This window comes from Perca fluviatilis, chromosome 4, assembly GCF_010015445.1.
Source record: "Perca fluviatilis chromosome 4, GENO_Pfluv_1.0, whole genome shotgun sequence".
Lineage (NCBI taxonomy): Eukaryota > Metazoa > Chordata > Actinopteri > Perciformes > Percidae > Perca > Perca fluviatilis.
In genome coordinates this window covers 29,676,616-29,695,908 of record NC_053115.1, presented here as the reverse complement: position 1 = coordinate 29,695,908, position 19,293 = coordinate 29,676,616, and the positions used below count along the sequence as shown (strand labels likewise).

The window sequence follows — 19,293 nt, the reverse complement described above, 5'->3', positions numbered from 1 at the left end:
CTCTACCAACTGAGCTAACGCGGCCACAGGAAAAACATTTTTTATCCTGTGCACTCCCGATTTCTGTGGAAATAAGCCTATAGCTATTTATGTGTTATCCTGACTAAACACTCGCTGCTCAGGATGAGCGATTAGTCTTATTATTTTATTAATTTGTCTAATAAACTTTATCAATCATCCAATCTGAGACCAGTCTGATTTTTAGGGGATCGCAGACACCAGTGGGAATTTGAAGAGCTCTAAGAACCCACCGGGAATCTCAGAAACCAGTGGGAACATCTGAAAACCAAATTAACTTTTAAGGGATCTCAGCAACCAGTCAGATCCCAAAAAAACACAGCAGACATTTCTGGAAAGTCTAGAAACCAGCAAGAAACTCTGGGAATCCCAGAAACTAGCAGGACATTTAGGGGATTCCAGAAGCCACTGGGAATTTAGGGGATGTCAGACACCCTTGAGGACATTCAGCAATCTAAGAAACCAGGAGTGGTGGAAGAAGTATTCAGATCCTTTACTTAAGTAAAAGTCCTGCATTGAAAATGTTACTTAAGTAAAAGTATCATCAGGAAAATGTACAAAGTAAAGTAAAAGTACTCAATGTAGAAACATTTTCACAGTTTAGAAACTGGAAACGATCCAAACTGTTCTGTCAACCAACTACGTGTTTCATGGTCCAATCATTACCGCTGCACTCGTAGGACGTTATATTGTTGGGTAGTTTAATTTATAATAAAACATCGTATTTTATAAACTACATGTGTTTTTGTGTGGAGAAATCTTAAATGTGTAAAGTAACTGGTAACTACAGCTGTCAGATGAATGTAGAGGAGTAAAAAGTACAATATTTATCTCAGAAATGTAGCCGCATAGAAGTAGAAAGTGGCATGAAGAGAAAAGACTGAACTAAGTACAAGTACCTCAAATTAGTACTTGAGTACAGTACTTAGAGTAAATGTACTTAGTTCCATGCCACCACTGGAAACCAGAGTGGAAGTCCCAGAAATCCCGTAAACTTAAAGACACTAATGGAGATGCGTGAATTTTAGAGAGATCTCAGCAACCATTGGGACTCCCAGAAACCAGTGGTAGAAGGCTGCTGATTAAATTACCTGGGACTTCCCACCTCAGTGCCCTCTACATGGGTCTGAATCTCTCTGGATTCAGACCTCTTCTCTTCCTCCCTCTCTTCCTCCTTCTCTTCTTCCTCCTCCTCCTCCACCACCTCCCTCTTCTGCTCCTTCAGGGTGGAGCTGAGGAGCTGGGAGAGCTGGGTAATGAAGTCTTGGTTGAAGGAGGAGAGGGAGAGCAGGTGAGAAGGGAGTAGAGGACTGCAGGCCTCGCTGCAGGAGAAGCAAGAGGTTCCAACTGGTCTGGAGGAGGAAGAGCAGCAGACACAACTGGAGGAGTGAGGGAGAGAGAGAGAGAGATGGAGAACTTTTTATATTCTCATCATTCACTTACGGTTCACTCACTTCCGTTGTCCTATTAGCTAATTTTACTTTCACAAACACCCCTGTTGTTATTTAACAACATCATTATCTTTAATGCTCCTAATTGTCATTCTTTTGTTTTAATGTTGAAGGTCAATAAAGCCTAATTTAAAAAATAAAAAACACACCATGTGACATTTAAGAGGAGCAGCAGCTGCGCCTGCTGTTGGACACATGAAACTACACCTGCCTCCATCTCAACTTCCTGCAGCTCCTGTTAGCAGGAGAGAGGCCTGACAACACAGTATCGCCTGACTTATATTAATAAAATGACAACAGCAGCGGCAGGAGCTTTACTGCAGTATTAATAGTACCGTGTAGTAACCGTTTCAATCTTTGCAGAAGTCGTGGCAGTAACTGTAGATGTACAGCTGTTTGCTGTACATTTTCTAATATTTGCCAGGGCCTTTATTGACCTCAACAGAGAAAGAGCTTTATATAAACAAGACTTATATCAGAGGCAGGTCTTGATTTTTAAGAAGTATATTCAATCACACTAATAAGAATCCTCCCTGTTTTCTGATCCTCTCCTTTTTTTATTTGCAAACCCAACACATCCTTTTTGTCTTGATAAATTCAGTAAAATGAAGGCCTACAACAGAGTCGTCGTATACTCACCACTCTGCTGCTCTCACTTTAACTTTTTACCACAAATACTTTCTCAAAATTTTCCAACACCTCTACTTGGCCTCTTTCTTTTAAAAGCTACCGTCGATAGATAGATACTTTATTCATCCCGACAAAATTTTAGGCATCCAGTAGCTTAGACAACCATAACACAACAAACAAATACACATATATCTCACATACATAAAAATCACTCACAGAAATGTAAAGAGTTAAAAGGTGCTAAGGTAGACTGTGTGCAATGGTGGTAGTGCAAAAGAGAACAGTGTAGGGATTGATCAGTGCAATAGCTTATTATTAAATATTAACTAGGACTTGTAATGGGAAAAATTACATTTAAGCATAATTCCTTATATTTTGATGTTTTATTTCTACTTTAATTCTCTCACAAATGCTGAAAGAGTTTATCTCATTTCCCACATGCAGATTTTGATTCTAACTTTGTGAGACACCCAGTCTGGAACATGATGTGAGCACTGTTTGCCTGAACCGATAAAAGTACAAGGTCACCCTAAAACTTATCTCTGGTTTTCCCATGCCAGTTAAGATGTAACTGGGGGGGTGAAAGTCGTACAGGGAGGAGGAGGTTTCTCTGATTGTCTTCATGTGTATCAGATTGCCTGTCAAAATTGTAGCGTCATAATAATCCAAGTGCGTGTGTGTTGTCACTCTGAAGATGCATAAAAGCCTAGTGTTCTTGTTCACTCATTTGAGAAACTGACTCCACACAGGGCTGCGGCCTTTTGTGAAATCATGTTGCTCCTATTTGCAAATATATCTTTTAATAAAATACAAAAACCCAACTTGGTTCTAGTTTCTTATTTGTTTCATTTTACTAAAACTCTGAAAACTCTCCCCCTGCTGCAAAGGAAACTTCCACTACAGACTATGAAAAGACAAGAATATAAACCTAATAGAATTAGAATTGCTCGACAGAAAAGAAATAATATACGTTAAGAACAATATATATCAGGGAATAAGTTATGAGATGTAGATGTTATGACCAGAGTGCAGATTGTATTCATCATGTTGAAACTTCACACTTCCTGCACAGGTGTTTCACATTAAAAGCTTGGCTCAAAAAGTCAAGTTATATTTTAATTAACGTGTAGTAAATTATGGTATTTGATACTGACCAGACAGTATTTGTAGTAGTAGTAGTAGTAGTAGTAGTAGTAGCAGCAGTAGTAGTAATAGTACTTGTAGGAGCTCCACAGAGTGTGTGTTCAGACAGACTGGCAGACGGTTGTTGTACCTGCAGACAGACACACAAAGCAACATTAGAGCCCAGCTGAAACACACGCAAATATCTAAACATTCTTCACAATGAATACTTTGACATTTTTATATCAAGACGTATTGTTCAATGATAAACTGTCCCACTCCTAATCAAAATAATTAGTTCCATTTGTTGTCACATAATGCCTTCTTTACATAACATCACATCGCTTAACAGTCAAACTGCCTCTCTCTAATGATAATCTATTGGTTGTCATGGGAACAGACGCCTCGCCTCCCTGGTGTTTCAGGTGTGTGTCTGACCTGGGCGGGGTCAGCAGACAGGAGGTGTGTGTTGGTGTTAAAGCTTGCGGGGGGAGGGGCAGCGTTCACAGGAGGAACAGCGAGGGGAAGTGCCGCTTCTTCTCTGCGCGTCACATCTGAAACAGGAAACCAAAGAGATCAGTGAGGTGAGGAGCACGCTCTGCAAAGTCTGACTGAGGGCTGATCTTTTGGAGCTGATTCTGGCATTTTGTGCCACAACTTGACATCTTTAAATATTACTATTTCTGTGCCGAATCATTTCTGGTGAGGGATGTGTGGATGGCTCCAGCTTCTCAAGTATGAATATGTGATGCTTGTTCTTGACGTTAGACAATTGGCAAAAAATGCCAAACTTTCCCTAGTATCAGCTTTTCAAATATGAGGACTTGATGCTTTTTTGTTTTAGTTTTATGTGATAGTAAACTGAATATTTGGACAAAACAAGACATTTGAAGACAAAAAAATTGGGCTCGAAAGATATGGTGATGGGCACATGCACTGGACAAATAAAGGTCTTGAATCTTTAAAGAAATGTTAGATAAGTTAGATTGGACTTAAAAATGATCAACAACCATGGCTGCTCTAAGCTTCAGTTGAAAACATGTTAATGTCTACTTAGTTCTTATAGAAATGTATTTTAATGCCGTTTGACTGAATCAGATACAAATTTGTCATAAAAAAAAAAGCATTAATGCCACATTAAATTAAACCCTGTTTCACTCATAAATAAAATACTGACAGATCGCAGTCCGGGGGGGGGGTTAAATAGCGGGTAGGGATTAGGGCCTCTCGTTTGTTAATCGTTTGTATTTAGTTATTTATTTATATTTATTTCCCTTCCTTATCTTTGTTGGTATACTGTAAAAAAAAAAAAAAAAGAATCACTGTAATAACAATTTTGTAACTTGACTTTTGAAATTAAGCTTTAACATAAAAAATATTTGAAACAAACAAAATACTGACATGCATTTGGTTCTTATGGTTAGATTTAGACATTCACACAGTATGCAGCCTGTACTAAAGGAGGTTAGTGAGAACTAGCAGCGTGTGTCACACAACCTCCAGCCAAACATTAGTGAATATAAATCAGTCACTGGTTAGTTATTCTCCAGCTGCTTGTACATCCATCCATCCATCTCAGTCTGTGTAGAAAGTCTAACTGCCCGGAAATAAAATTGAGGTAGTTTAGTCAAATATTGCCTTTTTCATAAAGCTTTTCTAATGCGATGCTTGCATACAGTATATGCCCAAAAATATGTACATGCAAACATGGCTACTGTCACCTTGAAGATGACGCCCCCAACAGAGCTCCGATTGGCTTGGTTGTTTTTCCAACCAGGGAAACAGTCGATATGGACAAAAGTCTGGAACCAACTATTCTAATAATTTAGGGGTGTAAATATAATTACAGCTACATTTTATATAAGAGTTAATGACGCTGGTGCAACCTTTGTGATGGATGAATGTCAACTTAGTGAACACTTACAGTGCTGCTCATGAGTATTGGAACCCCTGCTACAGTTAACTAAAAAGAGGAATAAAAAAAAAAAAAAAAAAATCATCATCTTTTGGAAATTGATCTTAATGCCTTAAATGAAAAAAATTGGAAAAATCCAACCTTTGAGAACACCAATCAAGCCTAAATAAAGAGATTGGCATGGGGTACTTTCCATAAGCTCATCTCTCAATGCAAATCAAACCAGCTATTAGTGTAACTGAAATAAAACCATGCCAATCTCTAGGTATGGTGAAGGGTCTGTGATGATGTGGGGCTATTTTAATTCCAAAGGCCAAGGGAACTTTATGAGGGTGCGTAGTGTTCTGGATCCATGAAATAACTGGCCTTTAAAAATAAAAATCTGCCTGCCTCTATGGGGATTTAACATAGGGGGTGTACTCGCTTATGCCCCCTTGTATTTTAAGGAAGAACATTCATTTATTTATGATACATTATTCATTCACAAAAAAAATTGGTGTTCTCAAAGGTTGGATGTATGTTGGATGTATGTTATAAGGCAGAGTTTGAACTTAGAACAGCCTAAGCAAGAAGCAACAATTTCCAAAGAGAGAAACAAAGTTTTTCTCTCATGCATACATGATTACCTTGGCTGGGGCAGGCAGCCTGCTGGACCGGACAGGAAGAGGAGGAGGAGGTAGAGGAGGAGGAGGAGGAGGAGGAGGTGACAGCAGGAGGAGAGACAGCAGATGAGCAGCAGGAGGAAGAGGAGGGGGGAGAGGAAGAGGAGAGGTGAGGAGGTGCAGCAGCAGACAGCCTGGTCTCCTCACTGATCTGACGAGAGGACAGAGAGGAGGAAGCCTTCAGAGAGCAGCATCACCTACAGCATTAACCAGATCACATCCCAAAACCTGCCACCAGCAGCAGCACCATCAGCAGCAGAGGCGAGGGTTTTAAAGACATCTTCACACTGGTTTTTAGCCTTTGATAAAGAGACAGGCCTGCTCTTTTTATATGGAAACAAAAAAAACTAAGAAAACAAATTGCACTAGTCTAACACCAAACTGTGAAGTTCAAGAGCTAAATTAGTGTGCCCGAAGTGTAAACGTAACCTTCTTACTCCGAGGTTGAATCTGTGAAAAACCTGCAATCAATATTGAGCTTTTTTCAACATGTTGACAACATTTGTGGTCAACAGTTTCCTTCAGCGGAAAGGTTTGCGTTCAGAGACAGTATTACACAAGCCAGAACGACAACAACCACTTTCTGTGTGGGCGTCTTGTCTTCAGCATGAAGGCACTTTTAGTTTCAAACATTCTGTTTGAGGGAGCCCGGATAGCTCAGTTGGTAGAGCGGGCGACCATATATATAGGTTTACTCCTCGAGGCAGCGGGCCCGGGTTTGACTCCGACCTGCGGCCCTTTGCTGCATGTCACTCCCCCCTCTATCTCCCCTTTCATTTCTTCAGCTGTCCTGTCAATAAAGGCCTAAAAATGCCCAAAAAACATACATTCTCATTGAAAGATGACCAACATGCAGCTTAAATGTTGAATTCAGGTTATTTAGTATGCATGGGAGTTGAAAAACTTTTTAAGATCAAGGCCTAACATGCTCAGTAATGATCCTTTGCTACGCCTATTTTTGTTACAAAAGCAGATATGTTCAAATACGTTGGGTTGACCGCTGTTTCCGCTATTGGAAAAACAACCCAGCCAATCTTTAAACTAAACTTAACATGGCTGTTTTTTCTCTGAATGTTGGACTCCCAAACAGGAAGTGGTCTTGTTTTTTTTGGACACCTTGACCATAAAACTTACAAGCTTCCTCTGCACGAGGAAACAGTTGGCCAAAATATATCTTCTGATGTTCTCATAGCAAAAAAAGTTTAAAAACAAAAAAAGGTCCACAAACTATGTTCTACACATTAACAGAAAATGCACAACTGCAGACTCTGCAGACACGGTTAAGCTCACAAACTTCACAGATCTGTTTAATTTTGGTGCATTTTTTTGTTTCCAAATAAGATTACTACCTCACACACCTAATCATGCTTACATAGTCAGCTTTATTGGCTGTTTTTGTATTATATCTGAACTCTGCTGCTGATGTGCACACTCTTCAGGATTCAGAGATGTATTAGTTATTACCTTCACTAATTAGTAGTAGACATGACATTATTAGTCAGTCTAACTGGTAGGGTAAATGGTGGGGATCTCTGCTTGGTCTATAATCAGGTTAGAATTATAAAACCACTGCAGAAGGTTTCTGTGTTCATTCATTTGGAAACTATGATTGCAGATTACAGTTTTTACAGATTACACGACTGACAAAGATGTAACATTCAACAGTGTTTTGAGTTCAAGATTGACTCATGAGAGTTCAAAAGGTCAAAGTCTCAGGAGTCAAATCAGTGCACAACGTAGGATTATTTCCTCGGATAGTGATAATGTGGAAATATGATATCCAGTGTTGCTGAGAAAAGTAAACAGCCTAGTTTAAAGCTATAGTGCGTAGTTTCTGTCTCCCCCCGTAATGACAACAACACTGTCGGAGCATCCACATGACGCAAGCCTTCGGTGATCGCGCACCAACCCCCACCCCTCCTCCACGCAGTTGCTAGTCTCGCATTGCCAGACCTACCTCCAAAGCGCTAGGGAGGAGGGTCTGTCTAGTCCACACAGCATTACAGGATAGGAGAAAAAACGGCTCTGGTTTATTGGCATTTCTTTAAACCAATCACAACCGTCTTGGGCGGAGCTATGCGCCGGACGGAGCAACGTTGCCTCTGCTAAATAGCCTCGGGAAGGAACTTGTTTTGGTGGAACGTGTACGTTCAAAAGTTGTTTTAGTCGTGCGAGAGAAAACTCAGATTGGACAGATAGTCTAGCTAGCTGTCTGGATTTACCCTGCAGAGATCTGAGGAGCAGTTAACCACAGTCCTCAGAAATCCACCGGAGTTTAGAATGCCAACACGAAGAAAGCTGAAGGTAACTGGCCTAAAAAGAGGGACATCCGGCGGAATTTCCGGCGGCACCGGAGCAATCCTGGAAGTGGAACGTCGTAGATATAGACTACACAGTTGTTAACAGAGGATTAAAAAAACATGGACTCTTCAGAAGAGGTAATTATCTTGTACTTGTTATGTCCTCTTTGTCTCCAAAGCTGAATGCTGCTCTTGTTCTTTCTCAGCGGTAACGTAAAAATCACTCAAGCTTCTTCGCGCGAATGTTGCCGGACTACACCATTTTGTAAGCATAGTCATACTGAGAAATACAGAGAGACTTTTATGGAGCTGAAAGGCTTAATTAGCTTTGTATCAACTCATTTGGCGATCGCTTGAATACAACCGACGTTGCGCACTATAGCTTTAAAGCTCTGCTATCTCACAGTCCTAAAAGAGACTCAAAAATTACTTATTTACATGTGACTTATACATGAAACATAACATTTTCTAAACTCTGACCTAATCCAACATTTCTAAACTATTTATTCATCTTTCAAGTGCAAACTGTATGTCAATACAACTGACATAAATACTGACAATTTTACCATACAAGCTGGTGTGATACTGCCTCCTGCTGGATGATTCAGTGCGACAGAACGTACCTTCTTGTCGCCGCTGCTCATCCTGTCTTTGACTTCTTTGGCTTTCTGAATGGCTTTCAACACTTCCACTGTGTCCAGCTCCTTCTCGGTCGTCACGTTACCGTCCAGACAAACCTGAAGACGCAGCGAGTAGACCGTTTTTTTATTTTTTTAAGTAGACTCAATAATATTAATAGCAATAGCTGAAGGAGCATAAACAGTCGCAGCAGTAATATTAATACACGAGTAGTACTACCAGTAGAAATAGGTGCAGATTCTAGCAGAGTGGTGGTGAGGGTTGTTTATACATATGCAGTGGTAATATTAGCAGTACAAGTAACAGTAGTCTCGCTATGACAGACCTTCCTCCAGAGCGCTGCGAAGGAGGGTCTGGCGAGCCCACACAGCATTCCGGGATGGTAGAAAAACGTGCTCTGGGTTATTGGCATTTCTTTGAACCAATCACAATCGTCATGGGCGGCGCTAAGCACCGGGAAAAGCCGCGGTAAATCTGCTAAATAGCCTCGGGAAGGAACTGGTTTTGGTGGAACGTGTACGTTCAAAAGTTTGTTTTAGTCGGGCAACAGAAAACTCAGATTGGATAGATAGTCTAGCTAGCTGTCTGGATTTACCCCGCAGAGATCTGAGGAGCAGTTAACCATAGTCCTCAGAAATCCACCGGAGTTTAGAATGCCAACACAAACCAAACGGAAAGTAACGGACATCCGGCAGAATAGCCGACGGCAATGGAGCAATCCTGGAAGTGGAACGTTGTGGATATAGACTAAAGCAACAGTAACCGTACAGCTAGAAAAAAACCTTTTGGTGTTATTGGCTGCTATCAAAGTAATAGTAGTAGTACAGTATTAACAGTGTAGTGGTTTTGAGGCAACCTCTACCTGCTGGCCTTTGCTGCATGTCATCCCCCATCACTCTCCCCCTTTCATGTCTATGTGTTGAGAGATACTTGTTTTTTGTGTTGTCTTTCTGTATTTTGGGTTGTTTTTTCTGTATTTGGTGTTGTCTTTTCTGTATTGTGTGTTGTCTTTGTAACGCTGCAGAATGGACAGAGTCCAAAACAAATCCTTATCCACTTTCAAACATAAAAGGGAAAACCCCCCAAAAAATAATCTTAAAAAAACAGTGTAGTGGTTTTGGTGGTGTACCTCTGCTGCACGGTCTCCAAACTGGGCCAGGACTTTGGTTCTGTAGTCTGGGATGATGCACATGGGATTACTGGACAGGTTGAGTTTCTCCAGACAGGGCAGAAGGCCGATGTTCCTGATCTCCTCCAACTGAGAACAAACACGCAAGCCACAAAAAAAAATAAAAAAAAATAAAGTCAATCTCCACTGACTCCCTCGTTAAATTTTCCTATGAGCTATGGTTGGGCGCTTTTCCACACAGTGGGTGTTGTAGAGTTGACAGTAAATGAGAAAAGAATAAGATGAGGGACACTTGATCCACTTGTTGGTCGTTTCAGTAATTTAAGTATTTATGCATTTCCTTCTTTTTTTGGGAATAGCATATTTAATACCTTTTGTGAGTGATCATTTCCATTTCTTTTAATGCAAAAACATTTATCTTTTGCACTCTTACAATTAAGTATAAAAAGAAAGATTTCCTGTGTGTGTTCATGTCACTTTGACCACCGGAGCATCAGGACATCCACGCTGGGATTACCTGGGCCAGACGGTTGTGGCTGAGGTCCAGGTTGACCAGAGAGTAGAGCTTGGTGAGGCCGGTCAGTTGCTCCAGCTGGTTGCCAGCCAGGCTCAGGGTTTTGATGTTGCCCAGACGGGTGTGAGCAGCTTCCAGGACCCGCAGACTGTTATAGGACAGATCCACGTGGACCAGATTGTACAGGTGCTGCAAACACAGGACAGTGACCTCAGTGCTACTGTTAATAACAAACTACACATCTGTAGGGCTGTCTAACTGCAGCTGTTAGGACCAGCGGTGGAGGGTAATGCCTCTTTCACACCAATGACCTGGGTCGGTCCAGAATTATCTGACTCCTGGTTCAACCCTTCTTTTGTCAAATCGAACCAAGCCAGTCAACACGGGTTGATCCCTGGTCAGGACAATTCAGATACGACCTGGGTCACAAACCACGGTAGCGATGCATAGCAAATTACCTCACGTGTTGTAAGGGTATAAGTTTGATCCTAGGTATGAGTGTGAAGTCAACACTAACTATGTTGCAACTAGTTAGTTTCACATTAAACTCTGCAGTTTAACGTGTGTTCACGGTCTTCATTACGCTGTCACATACCTGGAGGTTTTCCACTGTGGACAGCTGGTTGTGGCTCAGATCCAGAAACTCCACCTTCGGGATCAGTTTCTACAAAAGAGAAATACTCAGATATTAAACAAGAACACAAATGGATGACCTGAAAACAACCGCTTTGTATTTTACAGAAGATGACTTAAATTCATATTACTGTATATGTTACGGAGTTTCAGCTGACTTGGTTCACAAAATCTTCCAAATAAACTTAAAACAAAAAGAAAGGAAATTTGTGTTTGGTGGATTATTTCTCTGTGGTAACAATGCTTTTTGGTAATAAATCGTATACCGTTGGAAAGCCTGTTTAGTTCCCTTTCAAATGGCGCCCCATTTGAAAGGAACATGCATTTGTGGGATGAGCAGCAGAGCTCAGTATGTGGGTTGCGCCCATGAACAATTTGCCAAATCGTCTCTGACAATGCCAAACAGCTTTTCTTTGCGGTTGCTATTTACTCCTGTTTTGAGCTTCTGGTACCCCCAGGTGCTGACAATCAGGTGCCTGATTCTGCAACCAGTGGCCATCCCATATCTCCACAGTCTGGAACCAAACTCTATCCTCCAAGATGACAATGCTCGTCCCCACAGGGCAGGGTTTATCAGAGACTACCTCCAGAATGTGGGAGTGGAGAGGCTGGAATGGCCTGCCAGCAGTCCTGACCTCAACCCCATTGAACACTTGTGGGATCAGCTTGGGCGTGCTGTTCGTGCCAGAGTGACCAACACAACCACGTTGGCTGACTTGCAACAAATGCTGGTTGAAGAATGGGATGCCATCCCACAGCAGTGTGTGACCAGGCTGGTGACCAGCATGAGGAGGAGGTGCCAGGCTGTTGTGGCTGTGTATGGTTCTTCCATACACTACTGAGGCTCCCGTTTTTTAAATGAATACATTGTTAAATTGCCAATGTCTTGTTTCTTCAAACTTCAATCATCCAATCCACCAAACACCAAACGAGTCAATGGCAGAATAAGATGTTTGGCATTGGCAGAGAAGATTTGGCAAATTTTTCATGGCCGCAACCCACATACTCAGCTCTGTTTCTCATCCCACAAATGCATGTTCCTTACAAATGGGGCACCATTTGAAAAGGAACTAAACAGACTTTCCAACGGTATAAGATTTATTGCCAAAAAGCATTGTTACCACAGAGAAATAATCTACCAAACACAAATTTCCTTACTTTTTGTTTTAAGTTGATATTCAGTAAGTTTGACAGATATGATGGATTTAGCACCATTATTTAACCATTATTTTTAAAACAGCTTTTCCAGGCTTGGAAAATTTATTTTGCTGGCTTTTGCATATTAGACAGCAGTTGGTTTACGCATTAGTGACGTGCCTAATCAAGCTTGATCAGGACACTTTTGAATCTTAGATTTCAAGCACAGACATTTTCTACTGACAAACTTTGCACAGATGCAAGTCAATAAAGTCCAAATCACACATTTTAGGGTACATAAAATAAATATAAAAACATGTTTGAGTGGAGGGGGACTTTGAACCATTTTCCGGACTGAAGTTCACACTTTGTTTAGGTTTGGTGGGCCTGTCTCACCACTGAGCTGTCTATGGTGCTGATGCCGTTGTGGCTCATGTCCAGTGTGGTCAGGTTTCTCCACAAGGGGATGACGGCGGTTACGGGACAGCCAGACTCGCCCCCCTCTGCCTCCCACTGTGAGAACTCGCTCGCCTCTGGGACAAGGATTGACTGGAGGATGCCAGAAATAACACACGCATCAGTACACAACATGCACGACTGGCTAAACACAACAGAGAAGGATCTAATCTAAACCGCACCATCATAGTTTCTGTGGAGTGGTGGATACTTAGAGTTTCCAGACTGGACCTCAGAAACGACAGACCTCCAATCTGCTGAGAGCTACACTCACTGATCTGAGGACACACAGAGAGAGAGAGAGAGAGAGAGAGAGAGAGAGAGAGAGAGAGAGAGAAAAAGAGAGAGAGAGAGAGGTTATAATCCATATTTTGGCAGGTTTTAAATTAATTTATTAAAAGTTCATCAGTTTGTTCCCATCAGTACTGTTATAGGAACATACTCACGAGAACATGACATGATTACATAATTAATTGTAGAAGTTACCAAACTGCAAGCTGAACAGGTATAAATTCTTGTTTGTGCCACTTTCAATCAAACTACTGAATAATATGAGATAAGGTATATGTGTGTGTGTGTGTGTGTGTGTGTGTGTGTGTGTGTGTGTGTGTGTGTGTGTGTGTGTGTGTGTGTGTGGTGGAGGGGGGGGCATATGGGCATATTGTGTGAGGTTTATTGAATGTTAACTGTAGCTGATTGCATTTGTATTAGACAATTGTGTGTTTATGTGTGATGTGTCACCATTTTAGTTTTTTCTCGACCACCCAAGACAAATTTCTCTTAAGGAGACAATAAAGGTTTGTCTTATCTTACTTCTATACAATACCTCAGACACATCATGGCATTTCATTGCAGCTGAGCACCTTAGCTGGCAGCATTTGTGTTATCGTGATGAAATGAATTTGTCTCCTCCCTTAGTGTTTTCGAGAGGGGAGCGACATGCAACACTGCAACAGCAGTTGACCTTTAGGTTGGTAGCCTGCTAGCTCCTGCAATTTATGTTTATAACTCTACCCATGCTATTTCCTATCATATTAGCTGTAATGCACCATCCAATTTTATTAAACCCTGCAGTGTCTAATGAAATGTGCTACTAACTGGTGTGACCAGGCAATAACCTGGGACCATAGTTTGGTGTAAATGGGTTTACACCGCTGATTCTACATGTGTACGGAGAAGAGTATTTCCAGGAGAGACGGACAGGGACACAGACAGACAGTTACCTCTATCTGCAGCAGTGATTTGAAAACAGACAGGTCGAAGGGGAGACTGCTTTCCTGGATGTTGCTGGTCCCTACTGGGCCTCTGGTACCAGACATCTGACCAACACAGACAGAACCAGTGAGAACATTCACCACATCTGCTCCTGAAAGGGAAGTCAGGGCCCAACGATGGGGATTTGAATTAAATAAGAGGTGTGAGACCTTCAGGTATCGCAGCCTGCAGGTGAAGTCGAGGATGTGTCCCAGGTCGGTCTTGGCGTCTCCGTTACAGCAGGTTGGTTTGGCCAGACGTAGCTGCTGGGAGACGGAGTAAAGCTGCAAAGGCTGCAGAGAAAACACCTCGCCGGCCTGCAGCAACTGCTCACCTACAACACACACACACACACACATCCAGCGGTTGGTCTGACACTGCGCACTGTACAAGATTTTATCAGTTTCATCAAGTTATATTTGGTTGTATAACAACTGTAGTTGGCCAAGGTGAAACTAACAATTCTTGTGAGGAAACTAGATGGATGCAGCAGCTGAGAGTTGCATGATTCAGCTGCAACAGATCATAAACTATTAAAACTGCTATTTAAGTATTTTAGGGTTCTATGCAACCGAAAAACAAAACAAACTTGAAGCAAAGTGAGGTTTTCTGTTCCAGTGGATTCATGAGAAGTCCCTCTCAGCTACACAATGGTACAGAGAAGCATTTAATGTTTTTCCTATGGAACATCTTAGCGCTATTTCAAAGGTTAACAACAATGTTTTTTTTAATAATATACAGAAGTGTTTCTCAACGGGGGCGGTACAGCCCCCCAGGGGGCGTTCAGAAGATGATGGGGGGCGTTGGAAGCAATATTTTGGAAAGGGGGGCGTTGAGGTGCCCAAGGGGGGCGTTTGTTTGAAAGCTAGTTTAAACCAAAGATTCATAATAACAATACATGTTTACACTTAAACTACTAAAAAATAAGTGGTCTGCAACATTAAAACTTGCCAGTTTACAGCACTGCGACTGGACGAGACAGGTATCCTAACTTTTCTGTGCTTCTGTCAGCTTTGTTTGGCACAGCTCCGTGCTGCCTTCATGGAAACGGGACGTAAGAGCATCATCTTAAATGAGCTCTGTAGCTACTAGTGAAGCTGCGTTCGGATAAGAAAAAAAAAAAAAGCAATCGCTGCGACGTCCTGTTGTATTCTTTAAGCAGGCCTTTTCATAATACCTAATTATAGTTTGAATGTTACATATCTAGTCTTGGCTAGATTGGCTGCTGTTATTTAATTTGAATGTCAAATGGTTGCATTTTTTTTTTTTAAACCTGCGAATATATATAATTTCTATTCACATGGCTTTTTTGATACCTGGGAAACTAATACATGTGTTGTTTTGTCATTCAATTATTTGATTTTTTTTTATTATTTTTGATAACAATAGTAACAACCATAATAGGCCTATATTAGGGCGTAATCATTAATATTCAGGGCAATTAGCCTACATAATATTTGATGGGGGGCGTTAGGGACCTGGATAATGGATAGGGGGCGCTGGCACAAAAAAGGTTGAGAACCACTGATATACAGCAACCCCTTCTCGATTACCTTCCTAGTGATATCGTTGATCTATTGCAGAAAGGGCACCTTGCCTTCACAAACTAGTCAAAGATTGTTTGGCTTCTGTGGCCGGGTTAGCTCAGTTGGTAGAGCAGGCGCACATATATTAGAGGTGTATACCTCGACGCAGTAGGTCCAGGGTTCGAGTCCGACCTGAGACGATTTCCTGCATGTCATCCCCCTCTCTTTCCCCTTTCAGATCTATCTGTTCTTTCCTTTAAAAGGCTGAAATGCCCCAAAAAACTCTCTCAAAAAAAAAAAAAAAAAAAAAGATTGTTTGGCTTCTTCTATTGACAGGTCTCTAATGCAAATGACATACAGTACGTGTGTTATGTGATCCCGATGTGTGTTGATGTAACGTGCAATGTACATTGTTTCTCTGTAATTTGGTAAGATCTGAGCTGTCTGGTTCTTTGTTTGTTAATGTAAAAGTTTATAAAATATTATTGAAAAAAAAAAAGAAGAGTCCAAAATATTAAATATTAAACTTAACAGACTGCTGTTTCACATCATGTCACTGTGCAATCAAAGAGTCAATTCAGGTTTTATGATTGTGGATTCAATTTGACTAAAATCTGCCACTTTGACATCATGTCAATTAATTTGTATTGTCTCTGATTAATAAAGTACAAAAGATTTTTTTTTTTTTTTTTTTTTTAACAGTTAAAAGTTTTCTAACAATTATAAGTTATACCTAGAGGGAGAAAGCCTACACAGAGTGGAAACACACCACTCCGCTAAAGGAGTTTCATTAATTGTTAACACAGTTGTAGCAACTCTAAAGGAGAGGAGAGAGTTCAAAGATCAGAAAGGAAGCCAACCTTTATGGAACAACTCCTCAGCCAGAGCTGCTGTGATGCCGTTGATCTCCTAAAAGAAACGAAGAGTTTGTGAAAAAACTGGATTCACTTCAAAATACAGTTAAACAGTTAAGCTTGTAGACTGAGGAGTTAAATAATCGTATCTCTTCACTGCTCAGCAGACAGCTGGTTATAGTATCAACTCAACTGATGTTCAATGTTGCCTTTCTTTAAAAAGGTTTTTTACCAAACTGTTTTGTCACCACAACATCCAAGAAAATAAAATAAAATCCAACAAATCAAACCTCTAACTGTGAATGGTTAAGAACTATCAGGATAATTTTAGCTTTACAACATCATGCTAGCCTGGATTAGTTCAACAGTATTTTAAGAACAGGGCCCAGAGTAACACCTGCAGCAGTAATTCAGAAAATTAAGAAACAACAATATAAGTGTTTTCTAACTTGTCTGTAACAGTCGCGTGTTTATCATCTCATGTCACATGAGTTTTTTTTTTCTTTCTTTTTTAAAATCGTCTGTTTACTCTGCACACAACACTGGTCGGTTGTTGTATGGATCATCATATGATCACAGTCACGGACATCACAAAGCCTTAAACTACTGCTAACCCCGGCCTGAAGCAGCGCTTCTCAACCTGGGACAAGACAATTAACTAGATAGCAGTGCCCTGCTATGCCATGAACTACTACAACTACTATTTCTAGTCACTGTTCCATTATCTTTTATTGTGACTGTTATTGCCACTATTCATCACACCCCCAACCGGTACCGTCAGACACCGCCTACCAAGAGCCTGGGTCTGTCTGAGGTTTCTCCCTAAAAGGGAGTTTTTCCTCACCACTGTCACACTAAATGCTTGCTCTTGGGGGAATTCCTGGAATTGTTGGGTCCTTGTAAATTATAGAGTGTGGTCTAGACCTACTCTATCTGTAAAGTGTCTTGAGATAACTCTTGTTATGATTTGATACTATAAATAAAATTGAAATGTTGCGTTAATCTGTCAATTATAAAAAAAAATGTTTTCTAAAAACAGTGAAACAATAATCACAATTCTCCACAGCTTCATGTGGCTCTTTTTCTCAGACCAACAGTCCACAACCCAAACATCTTAGTTTACAATTATATATAAAAACAGAGAAAAGCTGCAAATCCTTCCATTGGACAAGCAGCAACCAGTGAATGGTTGGCATCATTAAGAATTAATTAGTAACTTTAAATAGCCTTAGTCTTATATGATTTAACGGGAGTTAGGAGACTATTGAGATTTATAATAACATGTAACTTTATGTACGGATCATAGTATAGTATTAAGGTTGTTAATACATATAACATTTGGGCTCCGGGTAATCAGGTATTTTATCTGCTGAACCATAACATTTATGACAAATCAACCAGATTTCATTGACAAAACACACATGGTTACACTTCATCTGTATCATCTTTTAGTTTGATTTGTTTAACATGTAAATGGTTCTTTCTAAATTATCTGTTAATGTTGTCGTCATTGTTTTCAATAAATAGTTCAAAAACCTATGTTTGACTAGTTTATTATGAACCCAGCCATCACCGCCGCACCGTCACATCCTGCGCCACCCTCCACCACAAGTAAATTCTCAACCTGTGGGAAACACTGTATAGGCCTATGTCACACTTCCTGCTTCCGGAACGCAGAGTTAGGGAATCAGAACTTCCGGTCAACAGTCCCTTTCTCCATAAGGATTTAGATCATCAGCCATAATGTCTAAACCACCCGAGGTAGACGGACCACGAGCGACGTGGTTGTGAAACGAAAGTTTCTGCTCCTGTAGATGCTAGAATTCTGTATGAAGTCAACCTTGTTTTAAGAAAAACATGTTTTAGCAGCAATCTTATGGAGAAAAACTACACTACCCACAATCCTTAGCGTAACAGCAACGTCTCCGATTGGTCCAACTCGCTGTTACCATAGAAACGTTTACCGTACCCGCAAAACCACGAACGGCTAGAGCGCGCTTCTACCATTGAAGTCTATGATAGTTTCTGTACACAGTCTTGTACCTTTTGCCTTTTTCAAAATGTTTTTTATTTTGAGATTGTTCATTTACAATCCGAGCCACATCGTCGTAGGTGACTTCAGGCAGGTTGCGGAGAGACTTGGTCCAGCAGCGTCTATCGGGCTTCGCCATTGTAAAAAGCTAACCGGAAGAGCCGTATCCCCACTCACAGATGTTCTTCCGGTCTTCAATTGTTGCGTGACATAGGCCTATTGTACTTTCTACTTTTGTACTGTTGTGTCAACAGTTTAGGGATGGCAATTTCCTGCTTCAAAATCACAATGCCCCTGTTTACAAAGCCAACTCCATAAAGAAATGGTTTCCCCAGTTGCGTGTGGAAGAACTTGGGATGAACTGGAACGCTGACTGTGAGCCAGACCTGATCACCCAACATCAGTGTTGGACCTAATTTATACTCTTGTGGCTTAAGGGGAGCAGATCCCTGGAGCCAGGCTATAGCAGCAGATTAATGCCTATAGTTTAAAATGTCACATGTTCAATTGTAACATATAGCTGCAGTGGTCACAAGTCCACATACTTTTGGCCATGAAGCGTACCTGCTGGTTGCAGTATCTGAGCGTATACACGGCTACATCTTATATTTTCCTCTTTATATGATGAAGTATCAGCCGGCTGAGTACTATCAGGTGTAGTACTAGAAGTCTGAGGCACCTGAGCAGGTTACTGTACATGTGCAGAGGGTGTAGGAGCCTCTGGTGTACTCACATAGAGGTGAAAGTGCAGGAAACTTGCGAGCGGAGTCGGGGTGGCCTGTGGGAACTGCAGCAGCAGCGTCTGCAGATAGAGCTCCAGCTCTTTCTGCCGCCGCTCCACCAGACTCTTTGAGTTCTTGCCCAGCATCTTCTTTGGAGGAAGCAGCCGTCGGTCCACCTTCTTCTCCGCCGTCAGCTGAAGGGAAACACACAGGATAAAAGATTCCGTTATTAAGCAAAAATGTCAAACATTGCCTGGGTGCAGCTTCGCCTATGTGAAGATTTGCTGCTTTTCTTGGTT

General features: G+C 41.1%; 1 protein-coding gene across 3 annotated transcripts in view; it reads right to left on the bottom strand.

Moving 5' to 3' along the window:
* nisch (nischarin) overlaps window positions 1-19,293 on the bottom strand; it is a 46,872-nt gene that overhangs the window by 21,432 nt on the left and 6,147 nt on the right. For all 3 annotated transcript variants that reach the window (XM_039797731.1, XM_039797729.1, XM_039797728.1), the window contains 14 exons: window positions 19,006-19,188; window positions 16,247-16,295; window positions 14,031-14,194; window positions 13,830-13,925; window positions 12,789-12,884; window positions 12,547-12,699; window positions 10,976-11,044; window positions 10,384-10,569; window positions 9,867-9,995; window positions 8,722-8,835; window positions 5,763-5,949; window positions 3,660-3,775; window positions 3,254-3,372; window positions 1,110-1,397 (listed from right to left, as the gene is read on the bottom strand). In XM_039797731.1, coding sequence (XP_039653665.1) covers window positions 1,110-1,397; window positions 3,254-3,372; window positions 3,660-3,775; window positions 5,763-5,949; window positions 8,722-8,835; window positions 9,867-9,995; window positions 10,384-10,569; window positions 10,976-11,044; window positions 12,547-12,699; window positions 12,789-12,884; window positions 13,830-13,925; window positions 14,031-14,194; window positions 16,247-16,295; window positions 19,006-19,140 — 1,901 coding nt within the window. In that variant the 5' untranslated portion in view covers window positions 19,141-19,188. The remainder of the gene's footprint in view (window positions 1-1,109; window positions 1,398-3,253; window positions 3,373-3,659; window positions 3,776-5,762; window positions 5,950-8,721; window positions 8,836-9,866; window positions 9,996-10,383; window positions 10,570-10,975; window positions 11,045-12,546; window positions 12,700-12,788; window positions 12,885-13,829; window positions 13,926-14,030; window positions 14,195-16,246; window positions 16,296-19,005; window positions 19,189-19,293) is intronic.